The sequence below is a fragment of the Dermacentor andersoni genome, chromosome 4 (genome assembly GCF_023375885.2).
Source record: "Dermacentor andersoni chromosome 4, qqDerAnde1_hic_scaffold, whole genome shotgun sequence".
Lineage (NCBI taxonomy): Eukaryota > Metazoa > Arthropoda > Arachnida > Ixodida > Ixodidae > Dermacentor > Dermacentor andersoni.
The window spans coordinates 206264006-206286110 of record NC_092817.1 but is presented as its reverse complement, the minus strand read 5'-3'; the positions used below and the strand labels follow the sequence as shown (position 1 = coordinate 206286110).

Genomic DNA, 22105 nt, shown 5'->3' with positions numbered 1-22105 from the left:
CAATATCCTGGACCAATTTAGCATGGGTAGCTTCCAAAAACAGGACCGAGAGCGATTTCATCAATTCATGCCTAACCTTTGGACTAACGCAACTCGTCAATGAACCTACGCGCTACAGCGATAATTCTAATATCCTAGATCTTTTTCTTGCCTCTGAGCCCGACAGGGTATCCAAAATTACTTTTTTGCCAGGGCTCAGTGACCATCCAGTAATCCGTGCATTCTACTCATGTCATCTCTCGCATACCACAAAGATAGCTAAAAAAATAACAATGTACAATTATCCTGCAATAAATTATGAGCTCGAAGAATTGACTACTTTTCTTCGAACTGACTTCTCAAAGCGTTCAGTCGAGTCTTACTGGTTACTCTTTAAAACAAAATACTAGATTTGTTTACTAAGCATGTGCCCAACATTATTGTAACCGAAAAGAAGTCCTTCACATGATTCAACGTCACATTGAAGCGGCTGAACAATAAAAAGAAAGGGCTTTTCGTTCCGCAATACGCTCTAATGACGCAGGTGCGTGGAGCAGATACCATGCTATAGAAAAAGAATTTGAAAGGCTTGCAAACAGAGAAAAACATTCCTTTTTTTTTCACAGACACCGCCCGCTATGTTAAAAAGAAATGGAAAACCATTAACCCTAATAACGCCCAACCATTAGCATTGTGCGACGAACAAAACCATTCGATTCCCGATCATGAGGCCGCCGAACAGCTTAACCACTTTCTTTTTCCATGTTTACCGCCGAACCTGCCGACAACTTACCTTCCTTTCCTTATCTCAACTACACCGTGATGCCCGACAACACATTTCGTCCGAACGGCATCGCAAAACTAATCGACTTGTTAAAACTCACATCTTCATGTGGCGTGGACGGTGTCAACGCGAAAATGCTCAAAAACACGAAATCGGCTACTAGGGGGATGCTATGCCACATTTTCCAGCAGTCACTATCAACAGGAGTGGCACCGGTAGACTGGAAAGTGGGAAAGATTGTTCCAGCACCCAAAAAAGGTCCTCCATCCTTGTGCAGCAGTTATCTTCCTATTTCACTTACTTGCATTTGTTCATGAACTAATGGAACTGTGATCTACTCAAACGTTGGCAATTTCTTAGACTGCAATAATTTATTTCATTCTATATAGTCAACACGCCTTTCACGCAGGACTCTCATGTGATACCCAGTTGGCTATATTTTATAACGATATAGTTCCAGCCTTGACTTTAACATACCCGTCGATGCTCTCTTCTTATAGGCTTTGAAAAAGCATTCGACAAAGTTCCGCATCAACGGCTACTCCTAAAGCTTCCTCGACCAAACATTAACACACCTGTATACAACTGGATTCGCAGTTTTCTCGCCAATCGACAACAATTTGTCTATGCTAACACTCATGGGTGTTAGCATTAGTGCACTAATCAAACCCATCCCCCGTAATCTCTCCTGTGCCACAAGGTACAGTACTTGGACCCCTACTTTTTCTTATTTATATTAATCACCTCTCAGCTAGTATCTGTTCTACCATTCGTCTATTCGCAGATGACTGCGTCGTATATCGTTCTATTAGAAATAGTGTAGATATTACTACTCTTCAAAACCGCCTCAACACCTTATTGAGTCATGGTGTAACGCATGGTTAATGTCTTTAAATATTGACACGTCTACCTGTTTATCTTTATCGGGCGACCACGTTTCGCCGCCTAACAAATGTTATCGCATAGCGCAGGACGCGCCTGCATGTATCGGAAGTTTCTGGAATGTTATCGATGGTTCCATGCGCTGTCTGGTGGCCGAACCTTGCGTAACCTGATTGCATGTGCGCGCGACGCGAATAATGTAGAACTTTGTGGAAGGCACGCGGGTCCCAGCGATTACTGTGGAACATTCGACGACTGATGTATAAAAGTCGACACGCCTTACCCGCTGATCAGATCGTTGTTCTTTGAGTATAGCCTGCTTTTGAGGGCACAAGTTCGCCCAATAAAGCTTTAGTTTCGCCATTTACAGTGTTGCTGCTGTGTTCATCCCAGTCACTACCACGTGACAATATAAAGAAAAGTTCGTTAATATATTTCCACCGCAGGACGCATTACCAGCCAGCACAATATATCATTTCCTGCTCCGCAATATCATCCGCTGAATCTTCTAAATATCTTGGCGTATAATTTTCAAGCAATCTCTCCTGGTCAACCCACGTAACAAACATGGCTAACTCCGCGAATCGCGCTTTGGGCTTTCTTCGTAGGCACTTAAGACTCGCTCCCCCATTAGTGAAACTAATAGCTTATCATGCATTTGTTCTCCCAAAGTTAGAATACGCATGTACTGTTTGGGACCCTCATCAATCTAGGCTATCTCGAATCAGTCCATAATAGTGCAGCTTGTTTTATTTACTCTGTTTATTCTTACCATTCTAGCGTTTCCGAGCTTAAATGGACCTAAAACAATTTTGACGCTTTTGTACAAACGTACCGAGTCGTTAGAGTAGGTCCTTCTGATGATTAATTGACGCATCTAAGTGCTCCACGTCAATCGTGTAATTTATTATAAGGTTTTAAAAATGTTCATCGCTGCCGATCGCAGCACATCGCTCGGCTGAATTCTAAACCGCCCCTACCCATTTGACGTCATTTACACCAATGACCTTAGTAGGGCGAGCTATCCGATTGCCTGCCCAGGGCGCCTCATCAGTAATTTTCCCAACATTATGGTGAACAGAGATTAGAGAATGGGGTTTTACGTGCCAGAACCACTTTCTGATTATGAGGCACGCCGTAGTGGTGGACTCCAGAAATTTGGACAACCTGGGGTTCCTTAACGTGTACCTAAATCTAAGTAAACGGGTGTTTTCGCATTTCGCCCCCATCAAAATGCGGCCGCCGTCGCCGGGATTCGATCTCGTGATGTCGTGCTCAGCAGCCCAACACCATAGCCACTGAGCAACCACGGCGAGTATTTATGGTGAACGTTGTTCGTAATAGTTGGAATGTTAGTTAATTTGTTTCTATAAAAGGAAAGTAACAGAAAGAGAATGCACAAGATCAATTTTTCACTACACTTACAGGGACCCTAAAACGATTTTGACGATCTTGTACAAACGTAGTGAATCGTTAGAGTAGGTCCTTCTGATCATTAACTGACGCATCCAAGTGCTCCGCCTAAAGCGTGTAATTTATTATAAGGTTTTAAACATGTTCATCGCTGCCAATCGCAGCAAACCGCTCGGCTGAATTTTGAGCCGTCGCTGCACATTTGACGTCACTTACCCCAATGACGTTAGGGCGAGCTATCCGATTGGCTGCCCAGGGCGCGTCATCAATAATGTTTCCACCTTTATGGTGAACAAATGATGTTCGTAATAGTTGGAATGTTAGTTAATTTGTTTCTGTAAAAAGAAAGTAACACAAAGAGAATGCACAAGAACAATTTCTCGCTACAATTAAGCACTTCCAGCACACAGCAAGCGTCGCTTGTTGTGTTACAACGTGCTCCATTTTGTCGAGAGCTCCGCGGTCAAAGTCGGTCTCAGTCTTTTCGCGAGCACCACGATTCGACTTTGTTGCGTTGTGGGCTGTAAACGTAGCGACTGGCAATATGTCAAGCTGCAACATCGTGTCCCTCTGCAAGGCAGCAGACGAGCGGATTAGCTGCAGCGCATCGGACTGCCGCTATCCGATCGGCGCAAGGATTTGCGCGTTTGCGGCCGTCACTCTACACCGGAGGTTTACTACCGCAATAGCGCTTCGCGAGCCCGGTATTCGGGTAAACGCAAGCGCAAGGGGACATGGGTTGGCCGTTTTTCCGCACGTGCCGTTTAACGGAATGAGCAGACGCGCAAGTCTGAATGGCCTGCACGGTGCAGCCACCTGGCGGCACAGAGCTCAAGCATACACAGTAGGAGTAACGAAATGTATTCTTCTTTGCTGCTGGTGCAAATTTTTCGCAAGAGTGTAATCGTTAGCATGCTGTTTTTGTAAATGGTTAAAATGTTTTACACTTGGTTAGAACAATATTAGCGCTTTGTTTGACTAGTTAAGCTCTGCGCCAACAGGTGGCCGCTCACGTACGTCATATCACCTTGAGTTTATGCCTCCAGCCATCCGTTGAAACGCCCAGCTCGCCTGTGGTTACCGGAATACCAGACTCGTTCGGCACTGCGACAGAATACTCGCTACGCACGCTGCTTCGATAGCTCTCGCTTGGCGTCGACTGCCAAGCAGCTGGCGGAGAGTTTGGAGAGGCTTCGCGCGCTCACTCCTAGAGAACCGGAAGTCGACGACGGGACGTGCCATCATGACGCAGAGCCAGTGAAGGCGGAGCTTCGCCCCGATGACTCGGCGAACGAGTTGAGGAGAAAATGCATGGCTATGGAGGAGGGTAACTTGTAATCGTCCGTAGCTCTCTTAATATGAGTCCCTTCACACAAATTGTGGTGCGAATGATTAACTTTACGCGTCTACAAAATTTGTTCGAGACATTTCAGGTGCCTTTTAAGGTCGCCTTACCAACCCTGAATTGAGACATCACATATCTAGGTTATGCCTTTACCACGAATTGTATAATGCTCCATTCGAAGTTCCAGCTCTCTTGTCAGTTCATCGCTTGTCCAGCCTGCACAAACCCTCCCAGGGTAGTTTACCCTCCCCCAGCGCAAACTACCCCTCATCTTCACTCCTCTTTTGTGGCGACCGCACGGGACTGGGACCATCTACTTGCGATTCCGATCCACACCAATTCAAGGCGGCACTGGAATCACACTTTCACTGGAATTAAACCCATATCGCTCATGTAATACGCCATCATGGGCACTTTGAGGTATAACAAATGAAATGAATTGAGATTACTGTACGTAAGTCGGTTTTAGAGCGCAGCTCTTTGGCGTCCGTTCCTGGGTTTCGCGTCGTCGTCGGCGTTGTCGTCGGCCTCGTAACCAGCTCCGCCCCCCTTTCATCCCCCCAGCGCTAGCAGCGACCGACTGATACCGCTGGATGCCGCTGACGCCGCTAGAGAGTCAAGATAACGTGACTGCATAGAACACCGTCGCCGCCATGCAGAAAGAGGAGGAAAGGGTCCCCCCCCCCTGTTCTTGTGTGGCGGATAGGGTGCTCTTCAGTTGCCGACGCGCCGGTTATTTCCCGTAGGCCCCGGCACGTCGACGAATACGTCACCACCTTCCCACGGCTAGACCTGGTTCTTAGCGCTGCGGAAGCGAGGGTATCATATTGTTTGTGTCGGCATCGGCGGCGTTGTCCCTGAAACCAACTCAGCAGCTGGGGTTGACTCACTATCGGCGTCAGCGGCATCAGTCAGTCGCTGCTATCTCTTCCCTCCTCCCTTTATCGTGTTGTCCGCTTGCTGCGCGCGCTTCTGCCCCCATCGTTTGCCGCTGGGTGTACACGCCGCCCCCCTCCCCCCTCTTCCTGCGAGTCTCCGGTTGTCAAAGCGCCGGCTCGAACTTAATTCCTTTCTTCGCTCCTCCTCCAATGCAACCCCTGTGCGGTGGCAATCAGAGAGCCAGATCGGTGGCGGCGGATCTGTATATGTGCACCGCCCGAGCCGAAATTGCCGCTGCCGTTCGCCCTGTGCGGTGGCAATCAGAGAGCCAGATCGGTGGCGGCGGATCTGTATATGTGCACCGCCCGAGCCGAAATTGCCGCTGCCGTTCGCCACTGCGAAATTATCTGCCAGTTCTTTCTGAGCCATGAGCGAGACGACCGATGGAAGTCCTCCGTCTGCTGCTGCTGCTGCTGCTGCTGCTGCTAAACGAGCTGCCAGAGCAGAGGCCCAGCGCCGTCGCCGTCAGAATCCAGAGGTGCGTGCCGCCGAAGCAGAAGCTTACCGTCGCCGCCGTCGAGATGATCCAGGAGTACTCACGAAAGACGTCGTGCACTTCCTGCAACTCGCATTAACCGTCCATCGATCCACACCGATGTTAGTAGTGGGGGACTTTAATGTTGACATAAAGACAAACAGCAATTTCCTAACACTTATGCGGGAGAACATCCCGTTCCTCTCGCTCGTAACGCGTCCCACGGCTGTGACAGCCTCGCGAGGCACTTGTATAGATCTCGTCTTTGAGAATCAAGCATTGGTGTACCAAGTCGAACATATATCAGTCTATTTCTCCGACCACAAAGCTTCCTTCATGACTGTCAAGAACTGTTAGTGGAGTCTTTGTTAAAGGAATACGTGTGAAAAATAAAAAAAAAATTCTGTGATAGCGCATACATGTGTTGCTCGATTTCTTTGCCTCAATCTATCGAAAAGGTGAAACAGCTTATTTGCTGCGCTCAAATTTCGCATTAGGAAGTAACGTAATCGTCGGTAATTTTTTTATTATAAGCACAACATAATTATTGCTTAAAATTGCAGTTGATATATTATAAGAAATTTGCGCTTTATTATATCCTTCGGAAATGAAAAGCGCACGCATGGCTAGGACAACACGCTGAACTGCTAATCACGTGTAAAAGCGTCGTTTCGTTTTCGATCCGATTAGTTTCCTTTTGACTGGTTAAATACCAAAGCAGTTGGACTGGAAAAGACGAAAAAACGTAGCTACTATTGCAGAAACACTTTAAGACTCCGGAAAATATGAATCGCAGGAACAATGGCTTGATAAGCGAAATAATATTTTCTCACAGTTACGGGCGCACTTGTCTACCTCTCACTAATACTGGCGTATAATCGCTATCGCACGCATCTATCACCGTTTCCAGCATGCCTCCAGTGAACGACTACATGCTGAAGTCAGATCGAAAAATTCTGATGAAAAATGTTCTACGGCGTTTTCCGCATTACCACTTCAGGATTAGACGCGCTAACCTTTCCAATACTATAATAAAATAGATACCCTGAAAATTGGTTGTAAGTCCCTTTAATAACGTGTGCGGCACCATGATTGACTGGCGTTTGGTCCCACAGTTCTAACGTTAGTGCCTTTTTGTGAATTTGGCCCTTGTCTACTCCCTGTGTGCGCAGGCTGGCGTTAGCGCACTTTGCTGGGGCGCTTGTATGTGGTAACCCAGCAGAGTCTCAGTTTTTATCGGCACTCGCTTCTTCTCACGTCCCGCATTTGTGCGCCATTTTGGCGACGTCCGTATGAGAAAAATCATCTCTAACCACGCATCCCGATCCACGCGCACCCTCCGTGTGGCGCATAGGCGTTACCGAACTAATTTCATTTCTCAAAGTAAAATGCGTCAGAATATTCGTAAAGTACGACTTACACACAACCTACAGACATGCTAGCGTCAGATCATAATTTGAATGTACGAGAAAACATAATTATGTTACGCGGAAACTCAAACACGAACTCCTTTTCCAGCTGCCGTTTGAGGTCTGTCTTAGTAGGAGCGTCGAGCCCCGCTCGGTTCCTTGCGACGCCATCGAGATGGCGCTCGGCTGCGCGCATCCGCGGCAGCGCCCGCCGGGCAGGAAACGTAGAACCAGAAATCGCGCCTTCGTGCAGGACGTGCGCCGCCAGCGTTTCGAGGAAAGCATTACGGCTAGATGAGCTGCAGTTGCCGGGAAGCGTCATTGGCAGTCAAGGATCTTTCAATGCTATCGCGTTCCACTTTAATAGGCGAAGTTTAACCGTCCTCCAAAATTTGCTGTTTAAGGACTGAAATAATTAATATGCCATGCTAACGTCCTGCGGCACCTTCTCCTCGAATGGAGACTCGTATGCAGTCCTTTTTATTTCGTTGGGCTTACTACGATTGATATCCTTCCAGTGCTTGAAAATTTGCAGAAGAATGCTTTCCTGATAGGTTTTCCACGTCCTCGGGGTCACACACGACAACCGGCCGCGCGGTGTGCGTCGCCAGCGCGCTGCTCGGAGGTGACAACGCGTGGCAGACCACGCGTCGATTATTTTGGGCGACGTGCACTCATGGCCCGCTGCGGTGCCGCACGCTGGCATCGCCCCGGCAGCGAGCTACAATTGTCGAGCTCTCAGCGTGAGGTTCGCCAAGTGCGAGGGTTTTATTTCGAAAGGAATGATGCGTACGGCTCAGCATGGACGCGAGTGAACGGAATTTATAGCGGCAAAGAGCGAAATGCCTACATGGTCCTAGGCGAGCCACTTTGTCCGCCTAATAAGACATATAATGAATTGTTTTGTTTTGAATGCGACGCATTCTTCGCCTCATGTCAGGCCCATTGTGGTAGGCAGAAAGATAGGTTACTGTCTCGCTTGTTCCAGCTAGGGCATCTTCAATATCTATATTTAAGATAATTCTATGTTGAATCGTACAGTTAGCATAAAGGCCACATAGTTCGATTTATACATAAAAAAATGTACTGTTCCAGTGCAACTAGAAATGGAGAAAGAAAGATTTTGGGAACATATGTCCACTGACCCAAAAAAAGAAAAAACGCGGTGGTACTCATCTCACGATGACTGTCGACGTTCATGCGTTGAGCATTGCGCATTGAATCGTTTTTTTTTTTTTTTTAATTTATTGTACCCTTAGGGACGAAGCGTTACAGAGGGGTGTTTTTTTTTTTTTTTTTTTTTTTTTAGTGGACGAAGCATTATAGGGCAGTGACAAAAAAACACTTCTGTGAAAAGGTAATTGCGGTCAGATTGCACCTAGTGCGCCATACGCTGCAGGTGCGAGGGAACGCGTGCGACGGTAAGCCGATCAGGAAGGTGGCTTGATGCGCGCCCTCTTCCCACGCGCCCAATGTCGGAGGTCACGTGATCAAGTGCGCGCAAAGGCGGGGAGGGCAGTTGAGCGCCTCGCAGCGAGATCAAGCGCGCGCGTTGAGGGAGACTGGTCGCATGTCCTGCTCGAGGCCGCCCTTCGCTGCGCACGGCTGCCCGCTTGCGCGCGCCCTATTTTGGAGGTAACTGCGGAGGGTGAAAAGTTTGGGCGAGTCGAGCTAGCTGGTCGCTTCATGTGTTCTAGCTGGTGTCTTCGCCAAGTGTTAGCGGTCCCGTAACCAGCAAGCGGAGGCACCAGGAGAGCACTTGAGATCATAATAAAGTGGGCCGCGCAGGATCTGCAGGGGACCAGTCGGGGCTCCAGCTTTGGTGTCCCCAATGCCCTTTTGGTGTCCTGGAGGCGCCACTAATATATGCTTAATAATGATATGCTAAGCGCAAAAAAAAAAAAATGTGTGCCAAAAATAAAAAGTCAACCAAGAAATATAAAGCAGCCCGGCAGTGCGGCACCGGCTCGCGCAGCCGCCAATTCGTCGCTAAGTGCAGCGTTAGCCATCGAAAACAATATAAAAATAAGCGTACCAATCGTAATGTGCAGTGAGGACGTAACAAAATGCACAACTTCTTCCGCAGCAATACGCTGATATATCATCATCAATGCTGACAGGTCAAAAACACGTAAAGATGCGTTTAAGCCACCAATTATTCTTACGTCCGCATGCTTTCACTTGAAACATCGTTGTGTAAAATCCACCGTCAACAATTTTTCGTAAGCTTTGACAGTGGCCTCACTTCCTCACTTGAAACTTGCATCCCGAGTCTGTTTTCCTCAAGTTTCGATCAGTGTCTTGTGTACTGTAAAAAAAGATTCGTTGCTTAATGTCGTTGCTCGTCCGCAGCGTTGCCGTCCATGCGTTTACCTTCAGTTCATTCGGTATGGAATCACAATGTATGGGTACACCGGGCACGCTGCCAAAACAGAGTAATTAAATTTCGAGCTATCTTTTGAACACCACTATCCACCATCTTCCGCTCATGAAGAACAACATTGTACTCAAAATACGCGTATTAGCACTACCAGACTACATAGCTTGGTTACTTAGAGCCATCGTTCTAAGAAATTTCGGTTACTGTCCTTATTTTGTGTATCTATTCTCGCTCCCTCGGACCGAAAAGGCTATTGCGTTCCTCGCCGATCGTCAAAACACGGCAAAAGATCGCGCCATTACTGCATCCCGCCTTTTTTAAACCGTCTACGTCTTATCTTTCACGCAACCGCCAAGCAATAACTTAAGAAGCATTCGAATTCGATACACTTGGCAGTGTTTGTTTATGCCCCGTAAAGGTCGAGGTGGTATGTCTGAAATGATAATGCATTCTGCCTTGACTAACGTCTTATCTATGATATTCTCATGCGCTTGCTTTTGTACCTATTGGGGGCGAGGACTTACGGAGTCTCCATCTGTCGGATGCGCCTCCCTTGCATAGTATGAGCGACGACGCGGCGTGCTCCTCATAGGTTTGGCGCTTAATAAAAACCACGCGGCAGCCCTCCTGGAGATTTCTGTAAGTACTCTCAAAACGAGGGAAGCTTTTTACTACCAAAATAATAATCTTAGGCAAACTGAAGGCAGAGAATCGTTTACAGACGATATCTTTTTACCGAATACGCATACAGTGAACGCCACTGCGAGGGGTCGCCACGATCGGCCCGAACCGGCTTCTTGCGTGAAAGGTATAGGCAAATGCTGAGAGTAAACTGTGTGTGAAAGATGTTCATATAGTCGACTCTCTGTATATAACCGAATGGAGAATAACAGAATGAAGTCTCAATGCAGCGATCGCACGGGTACGCAGCGACCGACTGCGCGTCTGCATGCATGTCCGCGCACAATGTTTTGCTTTCGCTGCGAGCGCGTTTTCGCACCGTGCCGCCAGATTTAGGGCGCAGAATATGAGCAGTTGACAGTACACAAGCAACCATTGTTGCGTGGACGCTATCAAAACTGTTCAAAAATAATTTCGTAATAGAGACTTCGACGCCTACGGTGACTGTGATGTGCCGTCGCGACGACTCAATCACTTTTCTTCTTCTTCGAAATTCTTGGACGTTTCAACACTATTTCTCAAGTTGCGTCACACTGTCTGTTTATCGGTCTTCCCAGCGTGCGATTTCCGGCTGCTTCTTTTTCGTAATCCAGTACATTAGTTCATAACACAAACATATGATCATGTGCCGTGCCTTCTTTTAATATGCTTCTTACCACTCCCTTTCCATTCCAGTGAACTTGCCAGAATCTAGCATCAATAAGTTCATGGACCAAAAAAAGCGTCATGACATTAGCCGGGCAGCGGGCGAGCGTCTCAGTGCGCGTTTTCTGCTACTCACCGAACATCGCAGTCCCGACGCCGTAGCAGAAATCTTCCTCGCGTCAGTGCTTGCTGCATACCCGAGTTGTAGCCGATGGCTGTTCACCGGTTATAAGTTTCGCGAGCCAAGCTTCACGCAGCTTCTTGTCTTGCGGCTACGTGTGAATAAGGCTGACACCAGGCTCCGTCAATTCCGTACGTCCGACACTGCGGCACCGCGTAGCCTACCATGCTGCCCGCCTCCAGAAGCAGCCACTACCTATTATAGTGCTTTCAAATGCTGTCGAGCTGATACCCCCCCCCCCCCCCCCCCAAGGCAGGAATAAGCGTACCCAAGGCAGGAAAACCTCGCCACTTAATCAGAACCGCAGCGCAGGTGGGACAAACTTCCGTTTCCAGCTCGCTTCGGCGCTTCCGAAGCAGCCGATGCGGCCGCCGCGTCCACGTGATCCCTCATGCCACGTCACGCCGACGGTGGCGCCAACTTTTGCAGCTTCCCGCTGCCTGCCAGTCTTAGCATTCAAGGTATAGACCGTTTTTTCGTAGGCGCCGCCATATTGTGAGCGCAGTGGCGCCGCCTATGAGCAGCGCCATACTGGCTTGGGTGAAAGCGGTGTTTTGCATGGCAGGTATACGCTTCGCGGTAGGTTTTGGCGTTTGTTCTCGTGGTCGTGCGGTCTGTTTAGTATGACGTGCGTCTTCTACGTGGTAAGCGGTTCTGTGAAACGTGCTGGAGTGGTTTAAGGCGTGATGGCCGGAATTTCTGCTGGCGTTGAGGTGGACGGAACACGCAGCGCAATGTGTGCGCGCATATTTGAGCCTACGATCAGCTTCGGAGATCAATTGTGTATTTCTGAATATTCCAATCACTAATGTTACCTTATTGCAGTATTATCCTGTATTTCTAAGCTGCGGTTTAGGAGCCATGAAACATACGCGACGATCGTTCTGTTACAATAGGAGCTGTGCTGTTATACTTTGACAAGCGTTCAAACTGTTCGCTGCAGGTCACATTGCGTAACTACTTGGTTGGATGGATGAGGTTTCCACCCATGAATAAAATAGTTTTGGCTAGTAATAGCAGCATACCTTACAGTCTGAATTAAGCTTGTCCAGCAAAGCAACCGTTTACGAACTGTGCGAGCGTCCTAAGCAGTAGTAGGTGCTGGATTACAGATATCTCTGTTCTATATAGCGCATGGTCCAAGCATACGGCATCAGCGGGTATATATTTATAAACGTTGTGCCGCGTTAGCCCGTTTTCTCTTGCTTTTTAGAGAAAGAGGATGATAACCGAATTTTTTTTTTTCGGTTGTGTTCGTTCATTTCTCTACCACGCACTGACACTTATTACGGAAATTTTGCGCTCAAAAATAGCCATCGCATTCTTTTTATGCGAGCCCTCTCATATATTATGGCTGTATACAGGCCAAAAAGGCAATGCCGAAGCACACAGCTTATATATGTATCGTGCTGGCTCACCAACCGCAGTGATCGCTATGTTGAGCAGCGCCACGGGCCTCATGCAGCAAGGCTAGCGTAGACATAATTTCAAGCATACTAGACTTGAAATGCGTGAGAACGATGCCAGTGTACCACAAATATTCGATAGCGCCTGCCGCTCAGCTGTTTCGTGGTTGCCTCAGGTTGGCCGTGCAGGAGCATGCGCTCTTATGTTTTATGTTTTACTCCCTACGCCAATCGATCAGACAGTGAGCTGATTTACCATTTAATGCTGGTAATACAGAGACGCCGGTTTTCTTTGTTGAATTAAAATCGATACAAGCAAAATAGTAAACAACACATACACGCACCGCGACTGATAATGCGCGTACACCGCGGCTGATTATGCGCGTCACATTTTTACGCCCCCAAGACATATTTCTGCCCACAGTAGTTACCGATGCACTGAAAGGCTTCCCTGACGACCTTATATGAACGAACATGGCGTAAATTTCACAAAGTACGATCTAAAACATTTCGAAATCGTTCCGCAGCACGCGACAGCAATACTTTCAAGCAGCGCCGCGCCGGATCGCCCAAGCCAGAGAGGAGGAAAGGCTCTCCACGCGCCCTATCCTCCTCGCCCGATGAAACGGTCTATAGTGTGCTTTAGAAAAAAGGGGCCGTTACTCCTCCGAGGCGGAGGCACACGAGCACCCACCAATGGGCGCGCACTCTGGACTAACGTCATCAGCCGGACGGCCGCTGAACACCGGCCGGTGAGCCGTGAGCAGACGGCCGGTGAGCCCGCCGACAGAGAAGATGGCCGCCCGCGCTTCGATCTGGGCGAGGTCGCGACAGCTGTGTGTTTCAGCCCCTCGTCAGAGTGAATTCCAGAACTGTTTGTGGTGGTCTATCATGCCGGAAATATTACTACGAGCTTACGATGCGGCATTTGTGCCGCGTGCGTTTATTCTGAGCCGTGATCCGACGAAGGAACATTGCAGCGAGCATCCCTGGTGCTGCGCTAGCTTTGCCTGAAAACAGGATCCCGCGGCGACCGCTACGAACACACATCTTGCGTGTTTGTTCCATGTTGTTTTATTTCGCTCCCGAGTGAAGTTACGAAGAGAAAAGTTTTCCAAAGACTGGTGCCAACTATTAGCGGCGGGTGTGTTCGTGTAGGGTATCGCTGCGTTTTTCGTCGGACGGGGTGAAGTGATGGAGCAAAACCCTTCTCAGGAGAAATCGGAAAAGTGTGCGCGCATGAAACAAACCTACGAGTGTCTCAACAGAAAATATTTGCAGAAGCCTTCAACGCAAAGATTTGTCGCCGTCAACTTAGCGTGAACGATCATTGTCAGCAGTGAGATAGCCGAGCGTCTAGCGACGGTGTTCGAGCGTTGTGTAGCATCGTCGATTGATTGCTGTCCACCAGTGCTCACTGCACGCGCGAGCTGTAGAATGCGTGCTGTGAAATTGTGAAAACACAAACAAAAAATATAAATTTTCTGCTATATAAAATCAATAGTATTTATTTAAAACGATGAACGAAGCATTTTTGTACCTTCCTGCCTCGACCGTATTCTCGCCCAAGGTTTGTAATGGTTGCGATAAATGCATTGTTTTATGTAAGTACTTTTTCAATAGTAACTGATTCATTTTAAGCTTGGAAAACGCGTAGTAGATACGCCGTGTACATGTGAACAAGCGCAAAAGCCATGCAGCGCTGCTCTTTCTACTTTTGTCACTTGCAATGAAGCTAAAGAGCAGACGACGGGCAGCGTTGCAGAAGGCACGGGGTTATTTTTCTGTCGCTATCCGGCATGCGCTGTAGCACATGAGAGCTCTACTAAACCAGTCATCAAAATACAAAAGTCTTTATTTATACCGAGGATTACGCGTTTCAGGAGCACGATTTTTTTAGTGGGACTATTTTAGTCGCGGAGGCAATCGGCTGTCGCGCTTCGGTCATCTGGGTGGTGCTTCCCCTTTTTTTCTAAAGTTGTATGATGTTATTCTAGTACACTATAATTCAAGGAGTCTAATGTGGCGTTGCCAGACCTGATTTTTTCTCCGTGCTGTGTCCCGTCTTTTTCTTTCGTCGTCCACGTGCTTCTGCGCCACTGTGTAAATAATCTACATCTTTAGTTTAAATCCGCCCAAAAAGTTATTACTGTTGTCGTTTTCACATGACTGCATGTATGTGCATAGGTGGGAAAATGGCTACAAGTAGCAAGAAGTGTACGGTAACATGTTGTGGGAGTGTATAAGCTAAAATGGCAGTAGCTCCGGACGCTCTTGCGTCGACGTGGGCCGGCGCTCTGCGCAGCTCCAACCTCAAGACGCAAGAGTGGGCAGTGCAGCAGACCCGAGAGGCGGCGACGAGGCAAGGCCTCGAAGTCCCCTTATGGGAGACCTGAGCCGTGGTCGTTAAACTTTGCCGCAATTAAAATAAAGTTGTGTAAAATAAAGACACAAGCATACAGAAGGCGGAATGAAGAAAATGCTATCTGTTTTTTTTTTTCATTTGAAAAGCTTCTGTCACTTCACCCGTAAGCCTGTTTGTGTGCCAAAAGACATTGACGTTTCATGGAATAGCAAGCTACGCTCGCACCACAATGATGCTGCAAAAGGAGTTGCAGATAAATCTTCGTAGGTCCTCCTATCGAAACGTTGGCCAGCCGTTCTGGGGCACCTTATCCCTGTTTACAAACTTTATACCACAGTGTGCTGTTCCATCTGTCAGCCCCTTCCTTGGTTTTTGCTCGCAGTTATGTCACTTAACAGGACATGCTCAATTTCACGGACGAGTACGCATCATCATGAGCCTATTTATATGTCCACTGCATGACAAAGGCCTCTCCCAGTGATCCCCAATTATTTCAGTCTTGAGCTAGTTGATTTCAACGTGCACGTGCAAATTTGCTAATTCCATCACCCCGCCTAATTTTCTGGCGTCGGCACAGTACTTCTTGTTTACTTGCCCAGCATGTATAACGGACGCTCGCTCAAGCGTTTAGCGCCTGCTATGGGAGTGCAGCGCGCATTCGCTGACCAGCGTTCCAAGCACCCCGGCTTAGCAGCCGAGCTCGAGGATTGGACCCGACTCCGAGCCACCGAACGCACGGGGAGCCTTCGAGGCGCGCTACGCACACACCAGCGAAACATGCGTCGTCCACCTCCTTAGAGGAGTTCTTGTTTAAAGCTGCTTGATCGACGCTCCCGCGGCTTTTGGTAGGCGGAAAACGTCATGGAGGTGCTTGCCCTGGCTGACAGCCTCGGCATCGGTCGTCGACTCTTCCTCTCTCCTTTGCTCCGATACCCACCTCTTCCCACTTAAGCCGGAGAGCCAGATTTGTATTAATAAATGCTACATTCTGTCACTTTTGTTTTTATTAGGAACTATGGGATGCTTTTGCTGATGCTTTTTCAGCGCTTTCCTACTTGAGACAAACGGAACTTGCAGATGCTTTATGAATTAGACCACTGTCACGAAATGCATTGAGTTCATTAGAAGATCCGTGATAGATGTTCTTGATGTATTAAAAGACAAAGCACTATGTGGTAAGTAATGTAATCGGAAAATTTAAGTACACCGACGCTCTTTGAAAAGCACGCAAAGCGGCGGTAGCAGACGACAATCAAACAAGTTTCTTTGTTGTCACGTGACAGCAACATCCGGTTCTCTCGCGCGCGTCATTTCCCACGCGCGGCAGCACGACAACCAACGGCGGCGGCAAGCGAAGGAGCGGAGCGCAAGCGGTGGCAGAAGCGGCGGCGCGGCGTCTCAGCTGTGCGTCGGTGGTTTGGCTCACAGCAGTTCCCTGTGGTAAGCTCATTTTGGCTTCTTGTTTGCATGCGCCTTCAGTTCGAGCACATTGGAAACCTCCGCTTCCTGTGCGCGCAGTCTGCCCCAGGTCTCGTTTCCCACCCGTGCAATGTGTGCTGCGGCAAGGAAGTGCTTTTGATGCGTCGTTCAAAAAACAGGTTTGTCCCGAAGCGTCTCCGCGTTGCTAGTGTTCAGGGCGGGGCGCGCGCGGTGCGAGCCATTTCGTTGAGTTGGGCGCGTGAAGTTAACAGCGAACTTCAGACGTTTCTGAAATGCATTGCTTCAAACTTTCCAATGGTCTCCCAGGCTGGGCGACGCGTACGTTACACGGCAACGTCTGGTCGTTGGCGCCGCCAGTCACCTTGTATGGAGTAGGCCATGCGTCTGTGATCGCCGCAGCACCTGGCGTCGTCCGGCGATCGCATTGGCCCGTGGCTAATTGCCTGCCGTGTATCGAGACGGGGGGCTCTGCATGCATTCTGAATGAGGTTACGCAGTGCACGCCGCGCGGTCGGAGGGCAGCGTCGCGATTCGGAGCGTCACCGGCTACTATCGCTGGCCCGTGTCTCCCGTGGTGGCCTCTCCTGTGGCTTTTACTCGCACAATGACCCGCAACTCTGTTACTTAAGTAAATGCGCAGATTGGCTTGAAAATGAACGGAAATTGGAATGAGCTCCTTTGCATGTACTGTACACGCTGTGGGTTGGCAGCTCGATTTCCTGGCGTCCGTATTCCCCAAGGTGCTTTTGCAAACTGTCACCGCCGATCTGCCGATACCGGTTAGGCACGTACGTGCGTGTATTGCGTGTTTGCATAGCCCGGGTGTGTGTTCGAATACATCTTAATATTTCTACTATTTCATTGCCTGTACATGGGTCCTCAGTTCTGTCCCAATTTTGATAATACACATAATTTCGGAGTACTATTACATGCCGAAAGTTGACCGTGTTTTCAAGGTGTCTTTCTTTCTTTCGACTGTAATGACTTGTCTGCAGGAGTGCAAGCAGTGAGGGGCCAGACACCGCATTGAAAAAAGAAAAAAAAAAAGGAAAGAAATCTTTGGCCTTTGAGTACATGAATATATTAAAGAAGAGATACAGACTCTACAGTCCCAGGTCAATTACTGTGCTAAGCAGCTTCAATGCTGTGCACTGCTTATTAAGACCTACCCACCGTGCTCATGTGCCTTGACAGACTCAATTAGATAACAGGTTTCATTGGCATGGAAGACTCTTTAACTACCACGAAACTCATTACAAGGTGTTTTTGATGCTTCAAAAAGGTGCCTCACGGCCCCTTTAAACCTTTGTTTCATGTAGATTCAATGTGCATTAGATCTACGTAACCTTTTCGTTCTTTTCGTTTGTGTTTTTGCTTTGCAAAGCCTCTACTTGCAGCAAGACTAACCTATTCACAGTTTCAGAACTGTAATAAGTCAGAGTAGCTGGACTTGGTATTTCCTTTTGGTGCCCTTTAAGTGCTTCTGCTGTCGCTTGTTTTTTCTCCTGGTATCTTTTAATGCTGTTTTCCATATCAGGTTTCATGTAATCCTGTGCTTCTCGCCTGTTGCACTTTCTCACTACAGAGAAGAGAATGTAGCTCTCGGTTGTGTTGAAACTCAGCAGGAGGAGGAGGGGCTGCTAGTGGCTGTCTGCCATGGAGAAGTCTTCGAGTGGCCAGGTGTACCGGTACCCACCAGCCTCGGGCCTTCTGCTGGGTGCGGGCCTGGTGGGCTACTGTGCCACGTTGCTTCTGCTGGTGAGCTTTGCAAGCCCTTACTGGCTTGAGAGCTACCAAGAGGCCAACATGGAGTTTGTCCGGCTGGGCCTGTGGGACGTCTGCTTCCACAACTACCGCCACCCGTCCTACCAGTATGATGAAACCTTCAATGGCTGCCACTGGATTCATTCGTACGCTTACCAGAACATCCGTGACTGGCTCCTGCCTGGTCAGTGACCCCTTGTCCTTCTCAGACCAAAATTAATTCTAGAACAGCATGAACTGACTAAGGTTTCTGATGTTGCCTCTGCACCTTTCTACACAAAAGTTGTCTATGTACAATTGAACTTCAATAAAAAGCACAAGTTATAATGAATTATCAGATAAAATGAAGTAAATCTAAAACCGTATTGCTGATGTCAGTGTGTAACAAGTAGATGCTTATAATGAGTATTGGATGTAACGAAGCTATTTTCCTGTTGGGTGCGACTTCGTTATGATGAGGCCTGACTGTAATTCATCATGCTCCAAACCATACCTAATTGGTTGCCTTTATTAATTTTACCCTCTCTTTCTGTTGGATGCACTACAGTTTCTCCGTATTACTGCATGCATGCATGCGTTTATGATTTATTATGCTGCATTTCTCAGGGCATCTACCAACTGGGAATTCTCAGGGATTTTGAATATTCTGGAAATACTCGGGGAATTTGTGCTTCTATCATTGAAAATGAGGAGTAATGTTGTTGAAAGGAAATGAAAGTCGTGGTAATGCTGGCTCGAGTAACAGAGAGGAATTGTAACGAATCCTCTTTGACACCGTGTCATCCACTAGAAGAATTCCCAAGTGTACCGTCAACGACCGGCTTTCCGTACGCCCAATAATTCAGACAGCACCACCACTTCCCCCATAGAGTCAATGTATCAGAACAAGAATGCTAGGCATAACGTTAAGAGACAGAAAGAGAGCGGTTTGGATCAGAGAGCAAATGGGTATAACCAATATTCTAATTGACATGAACAGAAAAAAATGGAGCTGGGCAGGTCATGTAATGCGCCGGTTAAATAACTGTTGTACCATTAGGGTTACAGAATGGATACCAAGAGAAGCGAAATGCAGTTGAGGACGGCAGAAGACTAGGCGGAGCGACAAAATTAATAAATTCGTGGGCACTAGTTGGAGTCGTTTGGCACAAGACAGGGGTAATTGGAGATCGCAGGGAGTGGCCTTCGGCCTGCAGTGGACATAAAACAGGCTGATGATGATGATGATGAAAGACAGCGTTACGAAAGGTTGAAATGTTCAACTTTCCAAACCCAATGTGGACTCCATGCCCAAACTCTGAAAACTAAGCTTTGATAGCAATATAGGCTATTCCTGAAGCTGCCCAGGTTGTTAATAATCTTATATGAGTATTGACTGCATGACATGTCAGCATCTCATATTAGCAAAATCAGAGATAGTATGAGCAAGTGGACGAAGTACTCTGCAGTATGAGCACCCCCCCTCCTACACTGTTCGCTTTAGGTGTGCACACGCCTTGCCTTTGCTACCCGACGCTTCATCAGGCACCACTACAAATAGCCAGTCCTGGTAGCTGCGAGTATTTACAACCATTGTTTTGTGTTTTTCATTTTTCAGTGATGATGCCTCACTCATGCTGATACATTTACAGTCTTCTATTTTATTGCGTAGCAATTATATGGACACTCCAGGTGCATATCTGCCGTCAGCGTTGCCATGAGGCTCCATATAAAGTCCAAGGGCAATAAAATTGTCACCGCACACTGTATGCTGTATGTGCTAGTGAAAGTGTGTGAGGGTGAGCTTGCGATCGTTGCTCAGTCTCACGCATGCAAGAGAGAAAAGCTCGAAGGAAGCGCGCCATCTTCCATTGCGCGCACAGCTCCGAGCCGGGGGAGGGTCGGGAGTGGGCGCGTGTTCTACTCCAGGTGGCCGCAAGTTGGGCCTCTGTATCTTGAAAGCCATCAGCTTCCAGGACAGAGCGCACTGTGTTTTTGCCACTTAGTTCGTGTTGATGTGAGACGCAGCCCGCAAGTCAATTCGCTCGCGGCTGCTGCCACACTTCCTCACCCTAGCGTTTTGACAGTGAGTTTCCGCGGTCATAGAGTGAGATGTGTTCATGTTTGCTTCTGCGTGCATGACACCGTACTTGTTAATTTAGTTAGTATGCCCATGTTCACAAGTTTATACAGCCAATAAAGCTACTATCTTTACTTTGTATAGCTGTCCACTAATTTGCTATCACAGTTGATGCTTCGGCTCTTAGACGAAACTGAAGATTTTTAAGATCTTAATTCCCTGGTGCATGCATGGGCTCCAGTAATACAAAGGAAAAATGGAATGTGCATTGCAGAAGACACTTTTGAGCTGTATACGTGTTCTCAGACCATTTTTCCGTAAGTGGTACTTCCCGATAACCCTAGCAGGGCATGTGTCCTCCAGAAGGGTACAGCGTAGCAGATGATGCTTGCACCAGAGTGACCTTTGTGCACTTGAGCATACTGCAGTAATACCCCACAATAATGAAATTGATGGGGAAAGAGAAAAAGTCCCTTTTCACGAGAATTTAGTTGTTGCAAAATGAGACAGCACAGACAGAGAATGCGCTGAAAATGAATGTTTACTCTCAAAATTTCATTAGCCCTCCTTGGCAAGCCTTACTTCAGGTTAATCAGAACCACCTTGCCAACAGCAGAAAGTGTGCCTTACAAGTTTTTCCGCAACAGCGGCACTGGCATGGAGCGGCTGTGTGGTTGATGCTTGTGCAATATTATTAAATACTTGGGAGGCTGTACTTATCTTGAAAGCAATCTGCAATGGGGACAGAGTGTGTCAAGTGCTGATGGCTTCGTATGCACTGTGTTCTCGCTGCTTAGTTTGCATTGAAGCGAGAGGCAGCACGAAGCTCAGTTCAGAAGGACAGTCTTGTGGGCTAGTTGGTCTAACATTGTAAACTCCCAAAACAGCGAAAAGAAATATATGTACACATAAAGAAGACAGGAAAATGTGGACAAGCACTTCTACCAACTGTTTATTCCAACTGACACACCCTCCGATTTTATAAAGCGAGCCAAGCACAAGTTTCATGCTGCTTTTTCCCATGCGAAGGTGATAAACATAAGTAAAAACTAAAGAAGGTGAACAAAACTGCTGCCTGCTTTAGATAGCAGAATTCAAGAAGTCCAGTTCAGCGCTGTGCAAAAGCAAAGATGCTTTGCTTACACAGATCGGGGAATCTTTGTGGATATGGAATGCTTCTAAAACCAATCGAGCCATGTGATTTGCAGACTTGCCTAAAATAATTGTCTCGGAAAAAAAGTGCCTCGCAACCACACGCGATGATATGGGCAACCATATATGCATATTTGTCAAAGAAGAACAGTTGGTAGTAGCGCTAGTTCGCATCTTTTTTATGTGTATGTGTATTCTTTTCGCTGTTCTTGGAATTTACAAAGGTCAGTTCGCTTGCTGCTTCTGCTGCTGCACTTTCTCACACCAGCATTTTGACAAGTGTGCAGGGTCATAGAGGGAGAGGTGTTCATGTTTTCTTATGCATTTGTGACACCATGTTTGTTAATTTAGTTAATAAGCGAATGTTTACAAGTTTATACGGCCAACAAAACTACTATCCTTACCTTGCATTGCTGTCTATTAATTCGCAGTCGCAATTGATGCTTCGCCTTTCCGGTGAAACTGCGACTTCTTGTTGTTTTCCTATTGCGTAGTGTTTTAGGACGGGAAACTAGAACGAAATCGAGCTGGTGGTCGGCACCGGATGCGCTCACATCGCGCTGCCAGCAGTAAGGAACTGCGGCGGGCTTGTGTGATTGCCGACTAAAAACATTCAGTACGCTTCCAACGGCACTACGCCCACGCGCTGTAAAACAGATAGATGAAGATGTCTATCGCAATAGGATTGACGACGATAACTGTGAATGCAGCATGTGACGACCCAGGAGGAGATCTTCTGCTCGGCGTTTTCATGCGAGACAGGCTGCTACTGTTCTCAATTGCGCGTTATTCGTGCCTTTTATTGT

General features: G+C 47.7%; 2 protein-coding genes across 5 annotated transcripts in view; one reads left to right on the top strand and one right to left on the bottom strand.

Moving 5' to 3' along the window:
• LOC126538330 (uncharacterized) overlaps window positions 1-22105 on the bottom strand; it is a 680380-nt gene that overhangs the window by 385655 nt on the left and 272620 nt on the right. The gene's annotated exons all lie outside the window — the stretch shown is intronic.
• Window positions 16206-22105, top strand: part of pck (Claudin superfamily protein pickel) — a 43985-nt gene continuing 38085 nt past the window's right edge. For 2 of the 4 annotated variants that reach the window (XM_055074803.1, XM_055074802.1), the window contains exons 1-2: window positions 16206-16324; window positions 17947-18272. In XM_055074803.1, the coding sequence (XP_054930778.1) occupies window positions 17981-18272 (292 nt within the window). In that variant the 5' untranslated portion in view covers window positions 16206-16324; window positions 17947-17980. Of the gene's footprint in view, window positions 16325-17909; window positions 18273-22105 lie in introns of all 4 variants that reach the window. The other 2 variants (XM_050185334.2, XM_050185335.2) reach the window with 2 other exon arrangements.